At 48.5% G+C, this 26,936-nt stretch overlaps 1 protein-coding gene across 1 annotated transcript in view; it reads right to left on the bottom strand.

The window, feature by feature from the left end:
- ST8SIA2 (ST8 alpha-N-acetyl-neuraminide alpha-2,8-sialyltransferase 2) overlaps positions 1-25,505 on the bottom strand; it is a 33,879-nt gene extending 8,374 nt beyond the window's left edge. The window contains exons 1-4 of the mRNA XM_055002289.1: positions 25,402-25,505; positions 7,456-7,518; positions 4,505-4,633; positions 2,618-2,875 (exon numbers count right to left, since the gene is read on the bottom strand). Coding sequence (XP_054858264.1) covers positions 2,618-2,875; positions 4,505-4,633; positions 7,456-7,518; positions 25,402-25,505 — 554 coding nt within the window. The remainder of the gene's footprint in view (positions 1-2,617; positions 2,876-4,504; positions 4,634-7,455; positions 7,519-25,401) is intronic.
- Between the last annotated feature and the right edge of the window lie 1,431 nt (positions 25,506-26,936).

Raw genomic sequence — 26,936 nt, 5'->3', positions numbered from 1 at the left:
CTACAATACCACCCTCTTAGCTGAGAAAAAAGGCCTTTTAGAATAATTCAGCTTTGCATTGTTTGTGGAAAGCCAGGAGGGTGGGACTCTGCCTTATATCGAGTCATGCCATGATTCTGCTTGGACTGGCACAAGCTCGGGTAAGATTTCAGGCAGAGGAAAATATTGTATAGCCTGCTTAGCAGACCTGCTGGAGATTGAACCCAAGACCTTTAGCCTGCAAAGCAGATGCTTTACCACTGACTTTCTCCCATCCAGAAATCAGAGGCAGCCAGGAATAGAACTCAGGCCTCTCACTGCCCGTAGCTACAGGTAAAGCAATTTAAAAACTATGGCAGAAGAAATGTCTCATTCAGGTTGCAAAAGTAAACAAAGAGCTGCAAAGTTCTTTGTACCAAGAGCGTAAGAATATATATATATATATATATATATAAAACTGAATTCGTATGTTTACAATATGACAAAGTGGTATTTCCTCAAACTGTGTGCAATTAACCTATGGGATTCTTTGCTGCAGGATGGTGTGCTAGCCCATTCCAGTGAAGTTTCACAGGACTTTTAAGAAATCTTTTGGGTTTCGGACAACAATAAGGAAATGCTTGGGGTGTGTGTGTGCATGAGTGTGTGTGTGTGTGAGAGAGAGAGAGAAAGACAGAGAGAGAGAGAGAGAGAGAGAATCAGGTGGGCCACCAGGATCAAGGGATGTGGGAGAACTTGTGTGTCATCACCTGTTTTGAGTATGCAATCTATCGGGTGCGACAGACAAGAGAGAGGTTTTGTGCATTTGCTCGCGGCTTTCCTTCCGTGCCACCTCTCCAATGTTCTCTCTGGGGCGCATCCAAACTAGCTCCCTTGCTGCCAATAGTGGGTTGGTTCCAATACTCTTCCTTTGTTGTTTGATCATTCGGCTCCAATACATCCCAGCCCTGACAATAAGGCTCTCTGTGTGATGAATCAGCACAGAACGAATTAAAAGGGGAGGGGGGAAGAGGAAATCCCAGCCTCTCCGACCAATTAACAGGGGGGTTCAATCAATTGGGAAGTTCTGCAGCTCAAACCTCCTGGAATAAGGCTTCCACAAAAAAAAGCAAAACTGAATTATTTTAAAAAAAATTTTACTCAGATAGGAGGGTGGTATAGTAGGAAGGGGGTCTCAGATGCTTCGCTAATGAGTTAGAGACCATAGATCTCACCACTATGTTGCCTTACATATTATCTGTTGCTTTAAATATGTACTCCTATGTGCTTCATGTTGTCCACTGCCACTCCCAGAATTGCTTATGTTCTGTTTCAGCAATTCTTCAACCTTGTGTTAGATCCTTGCTAATGCTATGTCTTTGTAAACTTGTATTTATTTACGACATTGCTTATGGAAATGTGCTTGATACTACTTCTTCAACCCTTGAGTATCAGTGAGAAAGGTGAACTAGGTAAAGATAAAGGTAGTCCCCTGTGCAAGCATCGAGTCATTGCTGACCCATGGGGGGACGTCACATCACGATGTTTTCCTGGCATATTTTTGTTATGGGGTGGTTTGCCATTGCCTTCCCCAGTCATTTACACTTTACCCCCAAGAAACTGGGTACTCGTTTTACCGACCTTGGAAGGATGGAAGGATGAGGGCCAAGCTACAAGTGACGAATGACACATGAACGGCAAGTGGATTGAGTGGAGCGCAAGTGAACAGGGAGAAATACACTTGCCGTTCAAGTGTCATTCGTCACTTGTAGCTTCGCCCTGAGTCAACCTTGAGCTGGCACTCTGAACCCAGCTTCTGCCAGGATTGGGACAACTGAGCAGTAGGGCTGGGAGGCTGCCTGCTCAGACTGCCCTGCGCCACTGCCGCCAGCATGCGCTCCTGGCTGGGCACAGCAGCTGCGGGCTAGGCACGGCAGGCAGCCGGGGGAAGCGCATGGGCAGCTTCCTAGCCCTCCTGCTCAGCCACCAGTGCTGCCACTGCCAGCTCCACAGCGCACGCCCCCGGTGCCCCCTCTGGTGCCTCAGCGCTCAAGGCTGCTGCCGGACCCGCCTCCATGGACGCACCAGCCCTGTCTCTGGGGGCACAGCAACATCACTTCTGGAAGCATTCCTGCACTTTGTTTGGGGCTGATTTGAGCCCCACATGGGCAGAATCGGCCTCATGCAGAGTGCGGGAGAACTCACATGGCCGGTGCAGTGATGTCACTTCCAGAAGGGATGTCACCGCATCAGCCCTGGGGTGCATATGCGCAAAGCGCATGCGCAAAGAAGAACCTCATGCCCATCACAAATAAGTGCCAGTGACATCATTTTATGGCCTCCAGTGACATCATTTTATGAAGTCTGCAGTAGTAATAAACATTCAACGATGCTGAGGCTGCTTTCACGCATGTTGGAGAACACACTTTCAATGCACTTTCGTGATTATTGCAACTGGATTTTTTGGGTGTGAAACAGGAAAATCCACTTGCAAACCATTGCTAAAGTGCATTGGAAATGTATAATCCAGTGTTTGCGAAAGTAGCATTAAAGACGCCCCCCAAACCCAACCAACAAATTTTTAGAAAGTCGCTGTAGAATTTCCATTGCAAGATTGAACAAGGCCTCGAGCAGAACTCTGTTTCCTTCAGCCCATTACCTTATCACAAAGTTATGAGAATCAATTTCCTCCCCGCAGGCGCTGTTCAAGAGAATGCCCGAGTTGCCCACAATCGCGCATGTCCGGAAGTGCTTGCCCTTCAGTGGTGAGGTTCTGGGCAGGAGCGCATAGAGGTTTTGGGAAACATTCATTGTGCTGTCCCTGTCAAAGACGTAGTGGATGATATCGCCTGGCTTCAGAGTCCCTTTAAGCACTGAAATGTCTTTCTCGGCATCCAGAAACTTCAAGATGTGCTTTCTGACAAAGAAAAATACAGATACAAGTTCTAGTTAATGTGGCCCGCTGACTCCCTCAGGGGAAATGTGATACTGCAAGACAGGTTAGGATATTGCGCTAGCTCTGATACGTGTGCTAATTCTCTATCATTGGCAGCTCTGTAAAGGCACAAGTTATCTCTTTCTGACAGGGCCAATTCAAGATACTTTTTCACCTCAAGCAAGGTACAACCACCTCCTCCCAAGCTCAAGCCAAGCCCTGCAGTATTTCCACAGGAGGGGACTCCAGTTATCCTCCAAGCCACTGACCATTCATAGCCAGCCAAGTCCGGGTTATGCATTGACACCCTTCTTAACATACCACCCCAAAGAGATGATGGCTTGACAGGGCTGGATCGAGGGGGGGCAGGGGGAGTAGTCTGCCCCCGGCACCGCCAGGGAGGGGGCGCCAGGAGCAGCTGCCAGCTGCCGGAGCGCGCGAGCAGCAGCGCGGGCAGCCTTGCAGCCTCCCCCGTGCTGCCTTTCGCGGCGGCTTGAAAGGAAATGCAGTCCTGGCTTTCAGCTTTCTGTCAGCTTTGTATAATGGTTAAAGTGTTGGACTCGGGTCGGGAGATCCAGCTTCGAATCCCCTGTCCGCCACAGAAACCCACTGGATAACCTTGTATGGTTGCCAGCTGGGAGCATTTGGAGAACAGAGACTTCGGAAATGGTGAGTGACACTGTGACATCATTTCCGGGTGAGTAACTGACATCACAGCATCAGTGATGCTGCAGGAATTCCCCAAATCTCTGGGACTCTAGGATTCCCATAAAACTCTATGGTTTAACTATAGATCTGGGGAAGGGGGGAATCCTAGGGCATCATGCTGATACAATAATGTCACTTCTGGGTTTGTGCCCACATCTTTCTACTGGGCAGCAGTGGGCAACTGGGGCTACCAGGCAGAAGGTCTCCCACCATAGTGGGAAACTTGGCAGCCCTAATTCCAGGTACTCACCCAGAAATGCTGTCAAGCATCATACAAGGTAGGCAACTTGGTAACCCAATTAGATTGGGCCAGCCAATATTTCTCGATCTAACCCTCCTCTCAGGGCTGTTGTGAGAATCAAATGGAGGAAAGAGGAATAATCTTATAAGCCGCTTTGGGTTCCCATTGGGGAAAAAAGCAAGGTACAAATAAAAAAAGATAAAGACTACTTAATAGTAAGTTCTGAAAACTTGCCTGGCAAACCTATGCCAGTTGCCACAGCCTGGGTCTGAGCCCCTACCTGGGGCCAAGCCAATGTGGCCTGGCTCCTGAGCTGCTGCCAGCCCCATGAGGACCCCTTGGCTAAGTTTACACCTGTCACCAGTGGCCCTCCAGGATACCAGCCATCGGGAACTTTCCCGGTAAGGTAAAGGGCCAGCCCATCCTGGACATCTCCTGATTCTTCATTTCTTTATTTCCCAATTATTCATAAAGCTGAAGGGCACTCTGCAAACGAGCTCGGAATTAATTTCTAAGCGGTCATTTATGGCTATCAAGCCAAGCTCGGCAGGAGGGCAAGGGTTTTATTGCTCTCTGGACTACTTTCGGAGGATCTGGAGAGACAATTTTCTGGCTTCTCTCGGCAGGACTCAGATGCGCCTCTCTTGGTAATTACCCAATACCTGATCTTCAAAGAGAGAGTCTGGTTGTGTTTCCATTTGGACAGGCCCAGCCGAACGTGGTGCTTAATGCTTTCATTACTTCTGTCAACAGCAGCTGGAGACGAGGAGCCATTTATTCCCACTTCAGCTCTGGAGAGGGAAAGAGACACACAGGGATGGGGGATTTGTCAGAGGAGCTACTGACAGCGCCGGCAATCAGTCTGCGATGCCAGCTGCCGGGCCATCTCTTCTAGAGAAGCAAGCTCGTAGCTGTTACCCAAGTTAAAGGACTGGGGCTCAAGACAGATGTGGTGTTTTCTACAAATCCAGGCTCCCCCAATTCAACTCTCATTCCCCCACTCAGACAGCAATGTTCCAAGCAGCACAGAGGCCAGTTTCAGATACAGCCTGCAGTGCAATTCGGAAAGGGCTTCATTTTTTTTCCTGTACTGTTTTCCAACCCAGAATGGCCCCCGGGGCTGTTATTTGTCCCATGGAGGGGGCTGCATGGACAGTAAGGAAAATTGTTCCCCCGGCTGCCATCTGACTGTGGGGAATGAAACCCCCCAGCTCAGTTCATTAGAAAACACCACATCTCGACTGAGCACAAGGTGGCTGTTCCACACATACATCAGGATAGGTAGCCGTGTTCGTCTGTCTGTAGCAGCAGAAAAGAGCAAGAGTCCAGGAGCACCTATAAAACTAACAAAATTGGTGGTAGGGTAGGAGCTTTTATGAGGTATCTGAAGAAGTGAGCTGTGACTCACGAAAGCTCATACCCTACCACTAATTTTGTTAGACTTATAGGAGCTCCTGGACTCTTGTTCTTTTCTACTGTCACATTCTAGAGGTATCTGAAGAAGTGTGTTGTGACTCATGAAAGCTCCTATCCTACCACAAATGTTGTTAGTCTTATAGGTGCTCCTGGACTCTTGCTCTTTTCTACTGTCACATTCTAGAGGTATCTGAAGAAGTGAGCTGTGATTTAGAAAAGCTCATACCCTAACCACCAATTCTGTTAGTCTTATAGGTGCTACTAGACTCTGGCTGTTTTCTACTACTCACACATACACAGTCACCATACAATCAGTGCACTAAGAAATGGTGGCTCGCACGGGCAAATGAACCACTTCAATCTAGTTAACACAGCTAAAACCTACTGATCAGTGCACATGGCACTTGAGGAAGTGGAGTCAGTTCACATGTTACACTGTGTATGTGCAAGGTGTGCTATGCAAACACAGATGAGCAAGCCCAAACATTATGAATGCTTACTTTGGCATATATAGGAACCTTTGAGGATAGGTGTTAGGGGAGTTTTTTTGTAATAGTACTCTGCTTCCAATTTGTAACTCCCCTACTACCACTAACCCATATATATTTCAAGACATCAAACTTAGGCCGTTTCTACACGGCTTACCTTATTCTGCAAAATAGCGAAATCTTGCATGAAATCTCGCGAGAAGATGCTGTTATTGTGTGAGAAGATGCTATTGCGCGAGAAGACGCGATAACAGCATCTTCTCGCGAGATTTCTCTATTTTGCAGAATAAGGTAAGCCGTGTGGAAACGGCCTTAGTGATTACAGAAGAAAAATGGATTTATTTCTTACATGGAATAACCCCAGACACGTTCTCCATTTCTAGGAGACATGTGTAAAGACCAGTAGCATTGGAGGGCCTTATATACCCTTCATACTGACTGGCTGTTTCCACATGTCTTACCTGTCTGCGGAACATCGAGTGAAAGACCCAGAAGACAGCGTCTTCTCGTGGGAAATCGTGCCAGGAAGACGCTGTTATCTGGGAGTTTCGCACGTAATTGCATCTTCCTGGCACAATTTTGTGCGAGAAGACGCTGTCTTCTGGGTCTTTCGTGTGATGTTCCGCAGGCAGGTAAGACGTGTGGAAACAGCCACTGTTTATAGAATAATTGCTATTTGTTTACAGAATAAAAGATCAGAGGTTAGGATGAAACCCTGTCAAAATGACACATGTTCCAAGAGAAGATGACATGTGATAAGCTTGAGTGTCAAATAATTTACACAAACATTTGAGAAGCTGGAGCCATAAGTCAGGCTTTTCTTGGGAAAGGAATGCAATCAAGGTTAAATCTTACTTGTCTAATTAGAATAACCCAAAACAAGAAAAAGGTTTATTCGTTGCTCAGTGACCTGTCTCATTCACTGGAGATATATGTAACAAGCAGAATATCTCAGAAGAAGGAATATGACACTTAGAGCATGGCTTTATTACTTGTTTACAGATTTCTGTGTGCTGGTAGCTTGAATGTATGCTCAGAATAAGATTTTATGAAATGGGGCCTAAAAATTCCCTAACAATAGGCATGCTTTAGAAGTCAGTGGAGTCTATCTCTTGTATTGTTGCGTGTGTGTCACTGTTTTGGGTATGCCTCCTTGTGAGATGGAACTAAGCCTAGAACACTAACTAATACAGAGATACAGAAGGCACCCTCTTTGGAAGGTGGACAGTTCCTCTGCATTTCCATACTACACTTGTTTTAGAAAGGGGATGGAATTACCCTCCCCAACAAAGTATGATTGGAAGGAGACAAGGCCGGAACAGGTACTCATGCAGAGAGAGATACATAAGGCAGCCTCCTATAAGGACGGGTGCTTTGGGCTCCCACAATCCTTCAATTATTTAATTTCTTTGTTTCTCACAATACACCATGTTGCACAGTAAGTAAAACAGACATTTTCATTCTGTGGTTCTTGCCGTTGCCACGGGGTACATCTTGTCTGTCATTGGCAAATGATTATCATTGCCAAGATAGGAAAGGAAGGAGGAGGGAAGATGATTAAGAAAATCCCAAGCAGAGGTGGAAAGAAACAGATCTATGAGCTAAGTGGAAAGAGCACCATTCTACAAAGAGAGAGGGGGAGAGAGTGAAGCAGATTAATAGCCGCCTTAAAGCCAAAAACAAATGAACACAAAATCTAATTTACAAACCTATTAGATTTGCTCTGTAAGCTGTTCAGTGCAGATCTGATCGTGCCTCTGCCTCCAGAATTCCTACAAGACAAAGGAAATGCATTATTTATAATCCTGGTGCCTCTTTGCGATGCGCTGCTCAACAGTCAAAGCAATCCGTTCCCAGCTTTGGACTGCAGAACTTCAGACTGAGATGCCTGCTGGTGCAACGGGCGCTTTCCAGGGCACGGCTGTGCATTCGGAGACAATTCTCTTTTCTTCTATCCCGCAAAGCCTCAGTTAAAGCTCTTTGATGACAGAAAATGTAATCAATAGGTTTCTCTATATAACAACATTTACTCTGGATTTATATCGAGTGGAAACTGATGGAGCTTGCTGACAATATTATACTGCAGCCATAAGCTAGTTTTTTAGGGTCATGAACTCCACCAAAATCATTCCGGGAACTGATCCACTCAAAGTGCCTGGAGACTATGGTTGGATCCTTGAGAGATCAGGAGATCTATAAGAACATATCAGCTTGGATCCAGTAACGTGCAAGTCCGAATAGAATTGCTTTTGGCACAATCGTGCTTGCACAAGATCTCGTGCAACACCTAGCACTTTCTTCCCTATATATTACAGAACCCAGAAATTAACATGATTTTCGGCAAGAAGAAATGGCAGCAAGAATTCAATAAGCTTGACCTAGTACAAGCAGCTGTCATGGACTTGTTCTTGCATTCCCGCTTGTGCAACAGCTCTAGCACAAGCAGAAATGTTGCACTAGATGCAACTCAGGACCGTTAAAAATTCTTACACCGGATTAAGACTCAGCTCCACCTAGTTTTTATATCCTGTTTCACTCCACGGCCAACTAGATGTTCCTGGAAGGCTCACAAGCAGAGGAAGAAAGCCAAAGTTTTCCCACCCGTCGTTGCCCTCCCAGCACAGGTCACTGCATCTGAACATGGAGGCTTCATTTTGTCATTACGCCCAGGGCTCATTTCGAGGGGGAACACACAGAACACAGTTCCAGCAGTTCCCCAAAGAGGTCTTGTGTCAGGTGGCCCCGCTCACCTGACTCTTGGGCATTTTGGGCCTGTTTCAGCCTGGATTGGGGCTGAAACGGCCCGGATCGGGCCTCTGACAGGTGGCAGATCACTCTCGCACTCAACAGCAGCCCAATCCTGACCATTTTGGGCCCCTTTTCGGCCATTTTCAGCCCCTTTTTGCCATTTTGGGCCCAATTTTGGCCCTGAATGGCCAGGATTGGGTCCAAAACAGCCAGGATAGGTGATGTCAGGGGGTGTGGCATATGCAAATCAGTTATGCCAATGACACACTTCTGGTGATGGGAAGGGGCATGGCATATGCTAATGAGTTATGCTAATGACTCTTTTTCTACGAAATGACCCCTGACAGCTATTGATATAGTGGCCATTTCCACACACGTTGAATAATGCACTTTCAATGCACTTCACAATCCTTTTGAAGTGGATTTTTTGTTCCACACATGGAAAATCAGTTTCAAATGTTCACTAAAGAGTATTGAAAGTGGATTATCCAATGTGTGTGGAAGCAGCCATTGTCTAAACCCTTTTTAAAACCAATCCAACTAGTGAGAGTCACAACATCCTGTGGCTGAAAATTCCTGGCTTCCTTACCTCGTGCCTGAGCTCACATCTTCTACTTCTGCGCAGGGATATTCCCACCCACCGCACGGGAGGTGGGAAACCCCCAGAGTTAAGGAATACAAATCCACATGATATCATGCACATTCCAAGCATGACTCTTGGCGTCTCCAGGGCTTTCTGCTTTAATTTGGAGAAAAACAGAACCTGGTGGTCTCCAAATTAAAGGAGGAACGGCAAGGCAGCCACAGCTACAGCACGGCCCTCTAAGTTTACCTGTGTGGCCCACATGTTTCTTGTTTGACATTTTGAGTGCTTAATTTAAAGAACTTCATGTGAAAAACAATCCTTCGTCTGCAAGTTGGACACAGTCCTTCACAAGACCTGGCTTTTGGGGAGGCTGCCCATGGCCCTAGTTATTAGAATTGCCAGCTCCATTGGGAAATTCCTGGAGATTTTTTTGGGGGTGGGGGGTGAATCCTGGAGAAGGAAGGGTTTGTGGGAGGGAAAGGACCTCCACCCTCCAAAGCAGCCATTTTCTCCAGGTAGGGTTGCCAGCTCCAAGTTGGGAAATTCCTGGAGATCTGGGGGGAGAAACCTGGAGAAAGTGGGGTTTGGGGAGGGAAAGGACCTTGGCATGGCATAATTCCATAGAGTCCACCCCCCAAAGTAGCCCTTTTCTCCAGGTGATCTGATCTCTCTGGCCTGGAGACCAGTTGTAATTCCGGGGTATCTCCAGCTACTACCTGGAGGCTGGTAACCCTATCTCCAGGTGAACTGACCTCTGTGGTCCGGAGATCAGCTGTAACTCCAGGAGATCTCCAGCCACCCCCTGGAGGTTGGCAATCCTACTAGGTTTGCCAGGTCCCGGTTGGGAGATTCCTGAAGATTTGGGGGTGGAGCCTGGAGAGGGAAGGGGCCTTAGCAGGATATGATGCCATAGAGTTCACCCTTCAGAGTAGCAATTTTCTCCAGGCGAACTGGTTTCTGTTGCCTGAAGATCAGTTGCAATTCTGGGCGATCTCCAGCCACCACCTGGAAGCTGGCAACCCTAAAAGGGAACTGGTCTTTGAGAGAGATCTATAATTATGGGAGAAATCCAGTCCTCATCTATAGTTTGACAACTCTAGTTGGAAAAGAAGGCCCATTCCATTTTTAGGTCTGGTACCATGTGAGTTTGCAGCTCAAAGAGCAAAGGCGGCCTGCTGAGTTGAAATGCAGAACCATTTGTGGAGCAAGACAAAAAAATGCCAGCCAACCCATTCATTCGAAGAATACATTTCGTTCACAAATTGCTCACGATTTTACTCAAATTGACTCATTTGCTGGAACGACTGACTGAATAGGTCCAATGCTCTGCAGCTCGAGAATTACCAAATACAAATTTATTAAACTTCAGAATCCGACATGCCTACCATTCCCCACCCTTTCTCATGCCAGTATGAAAGAAATATTTTATTATCCGCCAGCTCGAAAGACAGTGGCTTCCCAAAGTCTGTAGAAAAGCAGGAATCAGAAACTCAGTGGGAGATGCTGAGTGAAGAAGGTTCTAGATATTGTCAGCAGGTGCAAGATCTGCTCGCAGTTTCGGGGAACTCTGGGCAAGACGTCCCCCAGTGGCTCCCTCACTAAATCATCATCATCATCATCATCAATAATATTAATATTAATGTTGATGTTGATGATGATGTCATTTATAGTCCACCTTTCTCACTGAGACTCAAGGCGGACTCAAGACTCAACACACCACCCCCTCTTGTGTATGCACCCCACACCACTGAGGAAGCAGGTCAAGACTCTTTCATGCTCCTCTAAGCCCAGAGGGCACTGGCAAGGCTGAAAGTGGGACAGCAGAGTCTTCTGTCCTGGAGATCTCACAGTGACCTCCAGAGATATCTCCCACTCTTAGTGAAAGTGGGAAAGCTAAGCCTCTCTAGTTGGAAAAGGCTCTCTTCTCAGAGTGGAACTACAAGTGATGAATGACACAGGTTGGACACTTGTCAGCTTCCCTCAAGTTTTGATGGGAAATGTAGGCATCCTGGTCTTGCGGCTTGGCTCTCCGACTGCTGTCCAATGGACTTTTCAACTGTCACTTGTCCAACATTCCGCCAAGCTGCCTACATTTCCCATCAAAACTTGAGAGAAGTTGACAAGTGTCCAACCTGTGCCTTTTGACACTTGTAGTTCCACTCTCAGTCATGCACCTCAGCAGAAGATCTTGATGGCCCTGAGCAAGCACACGACTATGAAACTTGCCATCTGCCCAGCCGTGGTGGATAAACCCCCAGCCTCAGCCCCAGTGTCCCCATGAGAAATTGAGGCATGAGAGAAAAAAATGGCCTCTATAGTGATGCTTTAGGAATTTCCCCATGGCTCTATGGTCTTAGAGAAGAGGACCATCCTAGAGCATCACCTGGAAATGATGCCACATTCTCCCCAAACTCCATTCTCCACAGGCACTGCCCTCAAAATATCCCAGAATTGCTGAGGGAACGCTAGAGACTGTGGATGAAGATGGCAGCCCTGTGTATCCTCCTCTTCTTCTTCCTTTTCCCCTTCCAGTGTCTCACAATATGTGACACAACTTCGTCATGCTCCAAGCTGTCCTGCCCCTGCAATAGACAGTAGGGTTGCCAGCCTCCAGATAGTGGCTGGAGATCTCCCAGAATTACAACTGGTCTCCAGGCCACAGAGATCAGTTCACCTGGAGAAAATGGCTACTTTGGGGAGTGGACTCTATGGAATGATGCCATGCCAAGGTCCTTTCCCTCCCCAAACCCCGCTTTCTCCAGGTTTCTCCAAGTTTCATCCCCCAAATCTCCAGGAATTTCCCAACTTGGAGCTGGCAACCCTAATAGCCAATGAAGAAGGCTGGGTTGGGGGCCTGTTAAGACCTCCATCTGTCCCAAGCCTTCCCGTGGAGATGTCAGGTCCATGGCTGTTCTTGCTCCAAGGAGCTTTTGGGGGGCACAGCTTGAGAGAGGAAACCATCGCTGACACTTTGACATCACTTTTGGTTGACGATCCAAAGTGCTGCCATTCTTTCCTTCATGACACCCCTAAACTCTATTGCATATACCATAGATATTTTATCACTTCCTACGGTGTCATGGGCAGGAGAACCAGGAAGCTCAGATGCTGTGTGGAAAGAGGGCCTAGAGAAGCTGCTGAAGAGCATGGATGGAGTAATATGGAGGAAAGAGAGCAGAGACTTTGAGAATAATATTAAGAGTGTGGGGCTAAGAGAATGAGGGGTGGAGGAAAACCTCCAGGAGGTGAAAAAAGATCAGTAGACCCTAAAATATATCACACGGGCCCTAAGCCCAGGAGGAGCTATGGGTGAAGACAGGCAAGGGAAGTGAGGGGGAACATTAATACTGTTATTCCTTTTTATCCACTCCATCCTCCAAAGAGCTAAGGTAGCATAATGGCTTGCTGCCCCTTCATTTTCCTCACAACAACTGTGTGAGGTAGATTAGGCTGAGAAGGGATGATCATGCCAAGGTCACCCAGTGAAATTCATGATTGAGACTAGGGATAGGGAGGTAGAAGTGAGATGGAACCCAGGTCTACTCTTTCTAAATCCGCTACTTTAGCCACTACGGAGTGATTCCGCACATGTTGGATAATGCACTTCCAATCCTCTTTATAGATCATTTGGAATGGATTGTTTCGTGTGCAAAACAAAAAATCCACCTCAAACGATTGATAAAGTGCATTGAAAGTGCATTATCCAACATGTGTGGAATCAGCCGTACACCATACCTGTGCTCACTGTCTTGGTTGCGCTTCATGCCTTTGCCTGACTTCTTACTTTCTTCTCAGCTTGATAGCTAGAACACGTTCTTGAATGTATCCCAGAAGTCCTTTGCAACGCACTTGGGGGTCTTTGGCTGGCCGACATGGCAACGTGGAAGAATTTTTCTCCAAAGACTCAGGCCAAGCTACACATGACGAATGACACTTGAACGGCAAGTGGATTGAGTGGAGGGCAAGTGAACAGGGAGAAATACACTTGCTGTTCAAGTGTCATTCGTCACTTGTAGCTTGGCCCTCAGAAAAGATGGTGGAATGACACATGATATATCCTTCACCTGTTTATAACCTGACACTGGAATGGCTTGGATGTGCCTGCTCTTTCCCAGTGTCAACATTTGAACAGCTGCCCCTAGGCATTAGGCACATGCTGGGAAGAAAGGCCGTTGTTGAGGAGGAGAGAAACGTACCAAAAAGTCCCCCTCTTGGGATGCATTTTAAAGAAGTCTAGAAAACCATTCTCTTTTGCTGCTGGGAATGTAGGGGTTTCAGATTTCTGTCTCGTTACTGAAACCTTTTGAGATCTCACCCACAGATGTTTAAGATCTCACCTGTTAGCGTTGTGACAGGTTGGCATCTTGGGTGCCTCAAAGCCTCCCCCCTAAGTAACAGGTGCTATTTTGGGGGAGCTGAATTGCTTTCTAAAGCCAGGGCAGTGAATTTCAGTGACAGCATCTCTGCCAATAATGTCAAGGAATGTCCTTTTCTTTTCCATTGCAATTCCTGAAGAGCTAGTTAATGTGTACAGAAAACAGCCTGTGTGATCTTAAACACTGACACCATTTCTAAGAAAGGCAAAACTAGCATGACAGTTAAATTGCAGAAAGCAAACTACCCCTAGGGTTGCCAGCCTCCAGGTGAGGCCTGGAGATCTTCTGGAATGACAACTAATCTCCAGGCAACAGAGATCAGTTCCCCTGGAGAAAATGGCTGCTTTGGAAGGGGGACTCTATGGCTGAGCTCACTCTTCCCCGGATAGGACAGCTGAAAAAAGCTGCTAAGCATGGTGGCCTAGAGGCAGTTGTTACTGGCCAGAGACACCAGCCGTGTGGTTTTTCATAAACTCAGTGGTATATGGGGGGCAGACAATTCCCTGCCCCCTAGGGAGCTTGGCAGCCTTGTTTGAAGGGCAGACTCTATGGTATTATAAACCTGTTGAGGTCACTTCACTCCCCAAACCCTGCCCTCCCCAGGTTCCACCCCCAATTTTCTAGGAATTTCTCCACCCAGCATTGGCAACCTTACCTGGGGGTGATTGAGCTCCCTTAGCGCTTCCCCCCAATTGTGACATAACTGTAGCTGCAGGTTCTCGATTAAATACATATTCTAGTTTAAAGTGTCATGTGAAAGACTCTAGCCAGCCATCTTTACTAAGTCATCCTGCAACATTTCCAGGTAGGGGATAAATCCTCCCCTGCTAATTATCAGAAGAGGGCAAAACAAGTGACTGGGGGGAGTTAGACTTGCCAGCTCCAAGTGAGGACATTACAACTGCTGTAGAGGCAAAGTATAGAGATCAGTTCCAATGGCTGCTTTGGAGGGTAGACTCTACAGCATTGTATCCCATGGAGGTCCATTCCCTCCCCAAATCCTGCCCCCCTCCCAGTTCCACCCCCAAGTCTCCAGGAATTTCCCAACCCAGAGCTGGCAACTAGAGATGGGCACAAACTGGAAAAAAACCAAACCATGTAGTTCATCAAATTTCACGAACCATGAACCACGAACTTCCACGAACCTGCCCCTGGTTCGCGAACTGGTTCATTTGGTTTGTGAAAATGTCACATCCAGGTCAGAAAACCATCACTTCCAGGTCAGCAGAAGGTCACTTCCGGGCCAGCAGAAGGTCTGCAGGAAGTTCATCTCCTGTTGCCTAGGAAACTGATTGATGGGCACCAGGCTGTCTGCAGTGACGAACCAAAAAGACGAACCAAATGAACCAGCCTAAAGTTCGTGGCAGTTCATCAGAAATGAGATCTGATGAACCGTGGTTCATGAACCACGAACCAGCCTGGTTCGTGCTTAATTTTGGTTTGTATTTCAGTTCGTGCCCATCTCTACTGGCAACCCTAGAAGAGTCTGGAGCCTGCATAGCTTTGCCAGAGACAGATTCAGCTGCGGGGGCAACCTTCACCTTCTAAGATTCTTACCAGGCTCACAGTCACTGTAGCTAAAGAAGACTTTTAAAAACAGGAACTTACCTGGAAACAAGCTCCCGTTTGATAAATGTCACCACTTAAAAGCCTGTTGTCTAGGAATTTTCTCATGGTCAACTAAAGTTGCCAGGAGCCTCAGGGGTCAAAGCATGGGTGAGGGGAAAGCGGGACACCCTCCTCCTGTGTGCATGCATAATGCGCGCACTCCTCCATCACACCAGAAAAGGATGGTGCAAAGGAGGACTTGTGGTGAGTGCTGAAGCCAAACTCTGTGAACTCTGCCTCTTTGGAGACAGTTTTCACTGAGCTTGGCTTCAGAGTGTGCTGCAATTCCTCCATCGCTAGCACAATGGTGGAACACATTGTGCATGCACATGTTTCCCCCCACCCCTGTGCCCCCCCTGGCTCCAGCCAGGTGAGTGAGGCTGGGGGGCAGCAAGTAGGAGCTGGAATTGCCCCTTTCCTAGGAGTGGTGATGGCAAGCCAGCGGTCAAATCTCTAAGGATGCCATTTTCTCTTGGTTTTCCCCCCTCTGCTATGCCACTGGAGAGCTTTCTGAGTCCCTCCTTCAAATTGGTAATTGCTATAGAGCTCTATATTGCTATACATCTATTTCAAATTTTAATAGGATCATGATGGTGCATACGTATAGAAAAGAATGGAGGGCAGCGGGTTGTCCTGGCAGCTGTGACAACCATACCTCCAAGAGCCAGTGCAGAGTTACAGCAGAGCGCATATGGAACGGAAAAATCAGGGGAAATGACAGGGGAAACGGTATAGAAAACTGTCACGTTTGGCATCTCCGCCTTCAATGAGCACGGCTCTCAATCTGCAAGCAGCAATGAAAGCAAGAACTGGGGGTTTTTGCCCTGTAGAAGCAGCCTGTGCAGTCAGCAAACCTTATTCCACCCTTTTCTCCATCTTTCATCTCTTGCTGTCTTCTTTCATTGAGGGTGAGAGGGCAACTTTTTGTGATTCCAGCCTCCTGGCTGACGTGAATGGAGGCCGGGGTGTGTGTGTCCCACTTGCATTCCCACCAGCCGCCTCCTGCTGAGCAGATTGCACGAGCGCACATGACTCTTAACTCTATCAGAAAAAACAGACGGATTGCATGCAGAGAGACTCAAAGTCTTCAGCTGCCCACCAAACCTGAGGGTGAAGTCTGGCGTCACACAATGTTTGGAGAGCAGAGGAGGTGTATTGTAAAGGTAGCCGCTGCAGAGGGCTGAGCACGATGATACTGGAAGCCCTGAGCTTCCAAGCCCATTGGGAATTACTCTACACATTCAAGGTAAGGATGTAGTATGTCCGTCTTATGGGGCTGTAACTACTCCAGTAAGCAGGTGGGAGAAAATATGCTTGAATGTTCCCCTATGCAAAAAAATTGCAAAAGTTCACTCCATTTCTTCATATCCCTCGAGTCTCTCCTTTTTGGTGAATCATTTGGCTTAACTCCTGAATCCTAGATTCTTGGCCAAAAACAAAGTCTGAGTCCATGGTATTACAAATAGGGGCAGATTGGCTGTTTACCTTACTGGGGGGGGGGAAATCCTGGTACACCACTGCTCTGGACAGTCACCTGTCCAAGAACCCGCCCTCCCCATCACCCTGCAATATGGTAGTGCATCCTTTATGTTCAGGCTTCTTTCTCCCTCCGGTGAGGGAGATGTGATGGTGAGAGAGTGTTGGGAACTTTTCTGAGGCTGTCTGCTCACAGGGCCGGCCCGCCTACTGAGGCCAGGTAGGTGGTGGCCTCAGGGCGCGGGGTGCCGGAGGGAGCACCGGAGGAGGCGCGGGGGGCGGGAGCATGAACCACAGAGCTGCAGCCTCCTATCCCTCCCTCCCCGTGCCGCCGCCAGCACACACACCCCAGGCGGGCACAGCAACCGCGGGCAGGCATCTGCGGCGGCGCAGGCAACCAAGTGGGAGAGCTTGGAGGCCACCCGCGCACCGTCCCAGCCACCTGCCACAGCGATTGGGCCAGCAGCGCGTGCGCTCCCGTGATGATGTCACATGTGACGTCATCACGCAGGCTGGTGCGTGTGTGTGTGTGCGCGCATGGGGGTGCCCGGCCAGCCGGCCGGCTGCGAACACCAAAAACCCTGGCACCACCCCTGTCTGCTCAGCTGCCCTTTATTTCCAACTAGAGGTGGACACAAACCGAAATACGAACCAAAGTTCATCACGAACTGGGCCGTTTCTTTTGGTTTGCAAACTGGCAGTTCATTGGACGATATTTCTGATGAACCATGATGAACCGTGATGAATTTTGGGTCAGTTCGTTTGGACAGCTTGGCGCCGATCAATCAGTTTCCTAGGCAATGGAGGGATGGGCGTTCTGCAGACCGTCTGCTGCCCCAGAAGTGACGTATTCACGCAGGGCCGGATCTATGGTTGCCGGCGCCCAGGGCAACCGAAGACCGGCTACTCGCATGCATGTTCCTGGCACTGTGTGATGACATCACTTCCGTGACGTCATCATGCAGGGCAGTGCGTGCCGCCCCCACGGCAAACCAGCGGTCCTGGCGCACTGCGGAGCTGGTGGTCGCAGCGCAAGTGGCTGGGAGGCCGCCTGCACGATTCACCTGCCCCGCAGGACAGGGGGCGCGTGGCACCCGCGCTGCCTTTCGCCTGTCCTGCTGCCCGCATGCTCCCGGGGCTGGCAGCTGCGCCCAGCACCCCCTCTTTGGCAGTGCCAGGGGCAGACTACCCCCCTGCCCCCCCATCGATCTGGCCCTGTATTCACGAACCAAATGAACTGGTTCACAAACCGAGCAATTTCATGCCAGTTCGTGGTTCATAAAACGTGACAAACCACGAACTGCAACAAACTGCCATTTTCCTGGTTCGTGCCCATCTCTATTTCCAGCCCTTCCCGAACATACCTGAAAATTAATACTTAACTATAGTTCTTTTATATATTAGACTGCAAGCAACCCTCCCTTCCCCAAATCACAAAGTCTGTATGATTCTGCCTTAATTGGCAGAAAGGCAAGATCCAAATGTCGTAAAGAAATAAATAATAGAGTCATTTTCTCCCACTGATTCTTATGCAGGCAGAGTTGTTGAATTCCCCGAAGGAATAGTCTCCGCAGTCATAGACTGGGATTGAATGATCCTTCATAGATACTCGATATTCTCTTTCCTGCAAATTTATGGAGCACATATTCATAGGAAGGCTGGCGGGGGGTGGGGTGGGGGGTAGAGAAGCATTGAGAAAATGTGAAGGAACTGTTCCTAGAAAAGGTTAAATGAGGCTTGCCAACCTCCAGGTGGGGCTCGTACATCTCCCAGAATTACAAAGATCAGTTCCCCTGGAAGAAATGACTGCTTTGGAGGGTTAAACGTATGGCATCACACCTCACTGAGCTCCTACACCTTTCCCAAAATCTGCCCGCCCCAGGTGCCATCCCTAAAATCTCCAGGAATTTCCCAACCTGGAGGTGGCAACCTTAGATTAAATAAACAAATGTGAGAAACTGCGGATCGAGTATGAAATCAAATTAGTTTCCAAAAAGCAGGGTTTAAAGAGCCAAATAATGTGAAATGAGGTGGACGACAAGAAAGGGGAGGGGGAAAGAGAAGAGGGAAATGAGAAGGGTGGGGGGAGAGGCCAGGCATCTTATAAATAAATACATCCTGACAGTGTTATCATTATAGTGGGGCTGCTAGACCAGAACAGGCAGTGGTCCATAACAGGAGGACCCCCCCCCCAGTCTCTTCAGTGGTTGCTCCCATTAATTCAAAGGAAGATTATTATCCCTTTGATAACCACCACCACCTGAACGTCATCATTCATATTGTATCATGCTGGAATACCAGGGGGGAGAGGATGAATTAATATTTTTTAAAATCTGCCAGCTGTGTTCCTGGCTGCCACTTGGCAGGTGCGTGAAGGCATTTTCAAGTGCCCTGGTAAGTGCGTTCATCAAGACACAAATGGGCCTTTTAAATCTGCAAGGGAAAGAAAGGTGTCTGTCCCTAGATGGCCCAAGATAACCCTGTTGAGGTGAGCAGGGCTTTTTTTCTGGGAAAAGAGGTGGCGGAACTCAGTGGGTTGCCCTCGGCACGGAGGGCAATCTAAACTCCCCTCTGTCTGGAGATCAGGGGGCGGGGCCACCGGCCATGTGACTATTTTCAAGAGGCTCCGAACTCCGTTCCACCGCGTTCCTGCTGAAAAAAAGCCCTGGAGGTGAGGCTTCAGAACACAGGAAGAGACCTGGGTTCGAATCCTTACTCTGCTGCAGAAGCTCACTGGATGGCCTTGGGGCAATCACATACTCAGCCTAAACCTCCCTCGAAATGTAAAAATGGAGGAGGAGAGAAGAACGTCGCCAGTTGCTTTGGGTCCCCATTGGGGAGAAGAGTGGGATATATAAATATGTGAATAGATGATGGTAGAAGTCCCACTTACATATCATAGCTAATAGCTGCTGCCAGATGTCAAGTTGTTTTACTCTTTTAAACGACGCTATGTAAATTATCTATCACCGCTTAGTGTGGGACTGAATTTTATAAGGTAATGACATGTTATGGGAAGCAGTACTTTTTGGGTCAGCCTTTCATTTAGCACCTGATCTGCTGCCTCAAGCAGATGTAGCCAACGCTTAGATATTCATATTGATTCTTTAGAGCACTTGAAATGATGCCTTTGATTTTGTTAAACCGCTGTTTAAAATGCAGCATGTAAGTTTTGGAGTCACACAGGGCTCTTCTTCAGGCTACAGTAGAAAGGAGGGAAATGTTGCTAATCTCAGAGCCTTGCTAAATAAGATAAGAGCACAATTTATTTATTTGATTTATACCCTGCCCTCCCCACAGATGGGCTCAGGGCGGCTAACAGCATTAAAAAAATACATTAAAAGTCACAAAAACAAAATCAATAATAATTTTTAAAAAGTCATTAAAATAGTCCAGGAGCAGGGTATTTAAACAAATATTGGGAGTCCGTATACGGACATAGCAGAGGGCACAAGGGGTGTGTATTGAAGTGTATTCATTCACATATCTGCGTAGTCATATTTAAATAGGGAAAAGGTATCTATTCTTTTTAAACCAGAAAACACAGGTGAAGGGAACCAAACCATTCCCTCTCTTTTTCACCTCACTGCATTCCTTTGGCAGATTTTTTTTCCATCCTGACACACATACATAAATTAGCCAAGCTGGAATAAGAAAAAGCAAAAGATAACAGCGGGCGTCTGACCCCAAGATCCTTACATGAAGCCCCATACCTCAGAAGTGGGAGAGGTTTGAGGCTTGGCTGAGGTACTTTGTGAACGTGTGGCAGCCTCAAGATTTGAACATGGAACTAGAGTTGCCTTGCCTGCTCCAAGTTGGGAAATTCCTGGAGATTTGGGGATGGAGCCTGGGGAAAGTAAAGATTGGAAACAGGAGGGAATTCTACCAGGTATAATGCCATAGAGTCCACCCTCCAATTAGCCATTTTCTCCAGGGGAACTGAGCTCTGTGGACTGGAGATTAGTTGTAATTCCAGAAGATCTCCAGTCCTCTCCTGGAGGTTGGCAACCTTACCTGAAATGTGCTAATTCTTTATTCTGTCTCTTACCCACCACATGGGAGAAGGCAGGGTTCAGCCCCTCCCTTTCCCCACAGGATGTTTTTTGTGAAACACCACCTACTTTACATATGAAGGGGGGTATTTGTTAAGAATACACATCAATTCCCCATCCTATCTAGGCCGTAAGAAGAATCCTGTGTACGTCAAAAGCTTGTCTGCTGAATTTTAATGCTGGCTCTTCCACCCTAGCTTAGTCCAGCATCCAGCCCGCTTTCTCCATCTGAATCTTGTTTTTTAAAAGTCAAGTTTAAAAGTTAACGATAACAAAAGAGTAAAGATAAAATATAAAAATAAAAAGTGAAAGTGTCTTCTGCCTAAAGGGGAATGTTATTATTGTTGTTGCTGTTGACTTCATTTTATACCCTGCCATTCTCCTGAAGCAGCTTACATCATTTTCTCTCTTCCATTTTATTCCCCACAACAACCCTGTAAGGTAGGTTAGGCTGAGAGCATGTGACTGCTTCAAGGTCATCCAGTGAGTCTCCACAGCAAAGTGAGAATTTGAACCTGAATATCCCAGATCCTTGTCGAACCAATATACTACACCGATAACAAAAGTCATGGTTGATGAGAAGGGAAAGTCCTGAGGGCCATTAGAAATATTATAGCGGTAAGAAACTTGTGTATTTCAAGGAAAAACTAAATATTAAAGAAATGCCCAAGCCAGTCTTAACCAGTACCTATCTATATGCAGGACTTTTTTTCTGGGAAAAGAGGTGGTGGAACTCAGTGGTGGAACTCAGGACCACACAATGATGTCACTTTGGGTCAGCTGGAACAAGGGGGGGGGAGTTTTTTTAAAGTTTAAATCGCCCTCAGCTAAAATGGTCACATGACCAGTGGCCCCGCCCCCTGATCTCCAGGCAGAGGGGAGTTTAGATTGCCTTCCTCTCTGTCTGGAGATCAGGGGGTGGGGCCACTGGCCATGTGACCATTTTCAAGTGGTGCCAGAACTCCATTCCACCACGTTCTGGCTGAAAAAAAGCCCTGCCTATACATAGTCCCTGTTAAATCTGGGCATATATTCACTAGCTGGAATGTTTCTGCATCAAAGGGCAGATGCATCCTTTTGTTTTGATCTTCAAACTGTAGCATTACCACCTGCCCTCATTTGACCCTACATTCTTGTGTGTCTGTAGGAAATTCTGTTCCAAGAGATCGCCTGATTGGAAAGAGCAAGGCCAGAACAGTGACTCACAGAGAGATGCCACAAGCAGGCTCCTCTGACGGTTAATGATTGTGCTGTGCCTATACCTTGGAAGTGGTTGAACCACACCTGATGCAAAGGCACTGCAGAACTGCATGTCCTCCACGGACACCAGTTGTATAGAAGCAAGGCCAGAGACATGACTCATGCAGAGATACAACAGTCAGTGTGCCTTTTATTATTTTTTTAGATGGGTTTTTTTGTGGTACACCAACTGCTCCCTAGTGGCCCATCTCAATACCTTCAATCGCAGCATACTAATAATTTTACTTCCTTCATCCTGGTCTAGATCCACAGCCTTCTATTTAGATTTTACCAGCTCCTTCATGCTTCACGAGAGCCAGCATGGTGTGGTGCTACAGTGCTGGACTAGGATCTAGGAGACACAAGTTCAAATCCCCACCCTGCCATGGAAGCTCATTGGGTGACTTTGGGCCATCACAAACACTTCCCCTAGCCCTACCTCACAGGGTTGTTGTGAGGAAAAATGGAATGGGGGAGAAACGTACCCACTACACTGAGCTTCTTGGAGGACAGGTGAGATACAAATATGACAGACCGATGAACCACAATCCAGTGTAAAATAACGAAGGCAGGGAAGTATCAGCTCTACATATTGCCAGACTTGTAGCCTCACCAATAAGATCAGCCCCACTACAGAAGGATAATTTGACACAAGCTAGTCAGAACCTAAACACAGCTGGCCTAATAGGTTTAAAGTTAGTTAACAATGTTTTGTTTATTTACTTGCTTCATTTATACCCTGCCTTTCTCCCCAATGGGAAACCCAAAGTGGTTTACATCATTCTCCTTTCCTCCATTTTATCTTCACAACTACCCTGTGAGGTAGGTCAGGCTGAACACCCAGCAAGTTTCCACAACACCGTGAGTATTCGAACCTGGGTCTCCCAGATCTTAGTCTGACACTCTAACCGCTACACCACACTGGCTGTTCCAAATATGATAGAATTTTTAAATGTGTGCCTTGTGTGTGTGTTCAATTTCACAATGGTAGGCTGCAATCTTAAGTGCACTTAAGAGGCAGCAAGCCCCATTGACATCAATGACACTTTTTTCTGAGTAAACATGCTTTGGATTGCAGTGTCTGCTGCATAAAAAATAAGGCAGCTTCGAAGACTTAAAAGATTTATTGCGGCAGAAGTTCTTGTGAGTTGGAGCCACAGAACCTGAGAACTAACAGATTTATTGCGGCCGAAGTTCTCCTGGAGAACCTGATTCCATCTACAAGAGCAATAAATCCGTTAGTCTTTCAGGTGCCACATCACTCTTTTCCAGTCCTTAGTTATCCCAATCTTTCCCCAGAATATTGGAAAACTAGAGCAGGTTTATTCTAAGTGAGAAGCTGGCCAGAAATACTACCTGCACGCTTTTATTTTCCTTATATTTCACAAGTAAGTGTGTGAAACTCACTTCTTGAAAATGAGTGCTGAACAGCCAGAGAAGCAACCTGGAGTATCCCCAACCTAGAGTATCCCCACGGAAACCTTAAAACTGCCCAGGAGCAAGCCTGGATAAGTGGCCCGTGCAGAGCAGGCTTGGACTCAGCTGCCCATTGACAACCACCTTGCCACTTCCTACAGTGCGGTCGTGATGGCACTCTGGAGGACATGCCACGGGGACTTGATTGGCATGAAAATGGCTGGCCGAGGTGCCAGATGGTCTACCTGTTCTGGCCAATGTCCTGGCTTCCCCCAAGGCAAGCAGCCCTTGGGCAATGGCCCCTTCCCCGCAGGCCCTTTCCTGGGAAGCTAAAAGGCCAGTCTACTGCTGCCTGGGGGAGCCTTCTTTAACTACAGACCTAATCCTCATGTGTCCAACCCCTACTTCATGACATCCAGGGATTCTGCAGATTATCAAATCTGCCTGGAGCCAATTGGGATTCTTTGGACAGGCCAAGCTGGGACCTTGCTTGCTCTCTTCCTCCAGCTGTGAAAAGCCCTTTCTGCCCATCTGGGACCCACCCAACACCCTCCCCAGTTAAGCCCACCCATTGCAAGCAATCTGAATTCCAGCAGTTCTTGCTAGATATTTAAAGAGCACAATTGCCTTGCCTTTTTAACATCCCTGCTCGATCTACTTCCCTTCTGGATGCTTTTGGGACAGTCATGGGCAGAGGATGAATATGCCTCCCCCCGCCCAGCAACTGCTATTTAGAGGTATACTGCCACTGAACAAGGAGGCTCTGCTTAGTTAGCATGGCTTAAAACTGCTAAATCAGACCAAGTTTGGTTCCCTTGGTGGGTTCACCATCCTGTTGCCAAGGGTTTCCTCAGCCTGCTGGTTTCTTATAAGCCAGGCACTACTCCAGATTCAACCAATACCCGCTTCCAATTGTCCTCCAGTTTAGACCAGTATGCCCCCAGCCTCCATCCCAAAGCAGCAGGCATCTGTTTTGCTGCATACCTCAGAGCCTGGTGCAAGATGTTGGTCCCGACTCCTGCATGGCTTGATATTTCCTCCTCTTGCTCCCCCTCTAACCAGATTTAAGCTTGTTTGAGAGTCTCCTGTGGTCTCCACCCACCTGCCACCAGACTTGTTTAGGAGCTCTAACCTACACCAAGATGATTTCCTGGAGCACTCAAATTCTAGAAGAACAGACACTAGGGTGGTTCCAGCATGACTGGCAAACCACACCTTACCATCTGGCATCCCCCCCCCCTCCTGCCCAGTTCCTGATAAGTGGGAGATCTCTGTATGGCCAGGGAGCTGCACTCTGCGCTTGCTCAGGAGCCCCTGCACTGACTCTTCATTTGTTCAAGCTTTGAAAACAAATTCCTGGCAATTCCCAGTACCAATTAAACACCGAACGAAGCCTGATACTTCTTTGGGTTGGGGGGAGGTTAACACCCGGGGATTGTGTTCTCCCCCAAAAGGAAGGAAGAGACTGTTGGGGCTAGCCCGAGGTGTTGTGTACGAGATTCTGAAAAACTTCCAGTTTTGTAGACACAATTTTCTCTCTAAAATTGCAATCAAGCCCCTCGCAGGAGTGGAAGGGCAGCACCCCCCTTCACTCTGTTTTAAAGAAATGCCCAATGCTAACCTGGGGGGGGGGGGCGAGGAACGATTCCTTACATCGCCCCATCTCCCTGTCCTCCTCTCCCCCCTCCAACCCAGGCAGGTCCACGCCCCCCTCCGCCCCTCCCTCTCCAGAGCTCGGCAAGACCATCCATTGCTCTCCCCCCGCCCCAGCAGCAGCGCTCTTTCCAAGCCCCCCATCCCAACCCCCTCCTCTCCCCCTCTCTGGCGTGGGTGGGGGCCAACGGGAGAGGATCCCCCCTCGCTTCCCCCAGCCCCTCTCCATCAGCCAAGGCGAGAAAGCAGGCAGCCTCCGAGACAAAGAAACTCCGGAGCCCCCCCTTCCCAGCCCCCTGCGAGCCCCCTGCCTTTGTATCAGCCCCCCCAGCCCCTTCCAGCGGAGCCCCCATCCCTCGCCCGCCCCTTCCTATGTCGGACCCCCAAGTCTTCCCCCCCAGTTTCGGCCGCCCGCCCCCAGTAGCCCCCCTCCCCTCTCCTCCAGACCCCCACCCCCCAAACTGCTGCCCACTCCCCGGACGGCGGCCAGCGCGCCCCTACCCGAGCTCCAGCTCGATCTCCGAGATGTCCGCGAAGATGAGGATTCCGACGAGCAGGGTCAGCAGCGCCAGCGTCCAGCCCCGGCAGGGCAGCGGCGGCGGCATGGCTCCGGGGCGCAGGCAGGCGGAGCCGGGCGGCAGCCTGCCGGGGCGCGGACGGGCTCCTCCTCCCCGCCTGCTCCCGAGGAGAGGCACCGTCCCGAGCTCAGGGGACGCCGGGGAGGCAGGACGCCAAGGGGGGCCCTCACTCTTTGCGCCCCTCTTTCCTGCCTCGGCCCCGAGTTGCCTTCCTCGCGGGGAGACCCGGCTGGACAGACCTTCCTCGCCCAGGCACCTTGCCACTGCTGGCTCCGAGGCGGAGAAACAGAGCTGCCTCCCTTCTCTGCCTCCTCTCCAAGTTGCTCTCTGTCTCGCACACGCACACACACACACACACACACACAGGCGCCCGCTGGCACTCACACCTCCCCTACCTAGAGACTGGGCAGAAACCTCCCGCCCAGCAGCAGAGATGCTCCAAAGATATCGGGCGGTGCTGAATTTGAAGAAGACCTCCTTATCTGCATGGCACTCTCTAAGCGCCAGAGCCCTGCCCTTCTCTTGGCATCAACCTCACAACAGCCCTGCAGGAGAGGCTCTTATTCCCAAAGGCTGTGCTGTTCACACAGCTCTGCACCATCGACTCCCCTGGGGTCTGAGATGAATTCTGAGTGGAGTTGGGCGTTTCAGGGAGAGAACCAAGAATCAGCCCTGACCTGGGTAGCCCAGGTGAGCCTGAGCTCGTCAGATCTCAGAAGCTAAGCAGGGTCGGCCTTGGTTAGTAATTGGATGGGAGACTCCGAACAAAGACCAAGGTTGCAGAGGCAGGCAATGCAAACCACCTCTGATAGTCCTTTGCCAGGAAAACCCCATGAGGGGTTGCCATAAGTGAGCTATGACTTGAGGGCACTCTCTATCTCCAAAGACATTGACTCACACATTGGAGCTTCCCAGAGAATATGCAGCAATAAAGTGAAGAAGCTAACTGCCTGCCAGCATCTCACAAAGGAGGCATCAATATCCTGGCCTGAGAAATCCGCCTTCTCTCCTTTTATCACTTTAAAATTTTGTAACGTCCTGCCTGATGAAGAGCTCTGGCAAGCTTGAAGGCTTGCACAATGTTTTGTGTCAGTTTTGTTGATCCTAATAAAAGGTATTAGGAAGGAAGGCAGCATGGTACAGCCCAATCTGGTCAGATCTGGGAAGCTAAGCAGGGTCAGTACTTGGATGAGCAACCACCAAGTACTATGGTGACCACTCTGCAGAGAAATAACAATAATAACAACATTCAATTCATATACCACCTTTCTGGACAATTTAACGCCCATTCAGAGCAGGTTACAAAGTGTGTTATTATTATCCTCATGACAATCACCCTGTGAAGTGGGTGGGGCTGAGAGCATTCCAGGAAGCTGTGACTGACCCAAGGTTACCCAGCTGGCTTCAAGCAGAGGAGTGGAGAATCAAACCTGGCTCTCCAGATTAGAGTCCTGCTGC

The sequence above is a fragment of the Eublepharis macularius genome, chromosome 18 (genome assembly GCF_028583425.1).
Source record: "Eublepharis macularius isolate TG4126 chromosome 18, MPM_Emac_v1.0, whole genome shotgun sequence".
NCBI lineage: Eukaryota > Metazoa > Chordata > Lepidosauria > Squamata > Eublepharidae > Eublepharis > Eublepharis macularius.
Note: the sequence above shows the minus strand (reverse complement) of the source record. Positions and strands in the feature narration are given on the sequence as shown.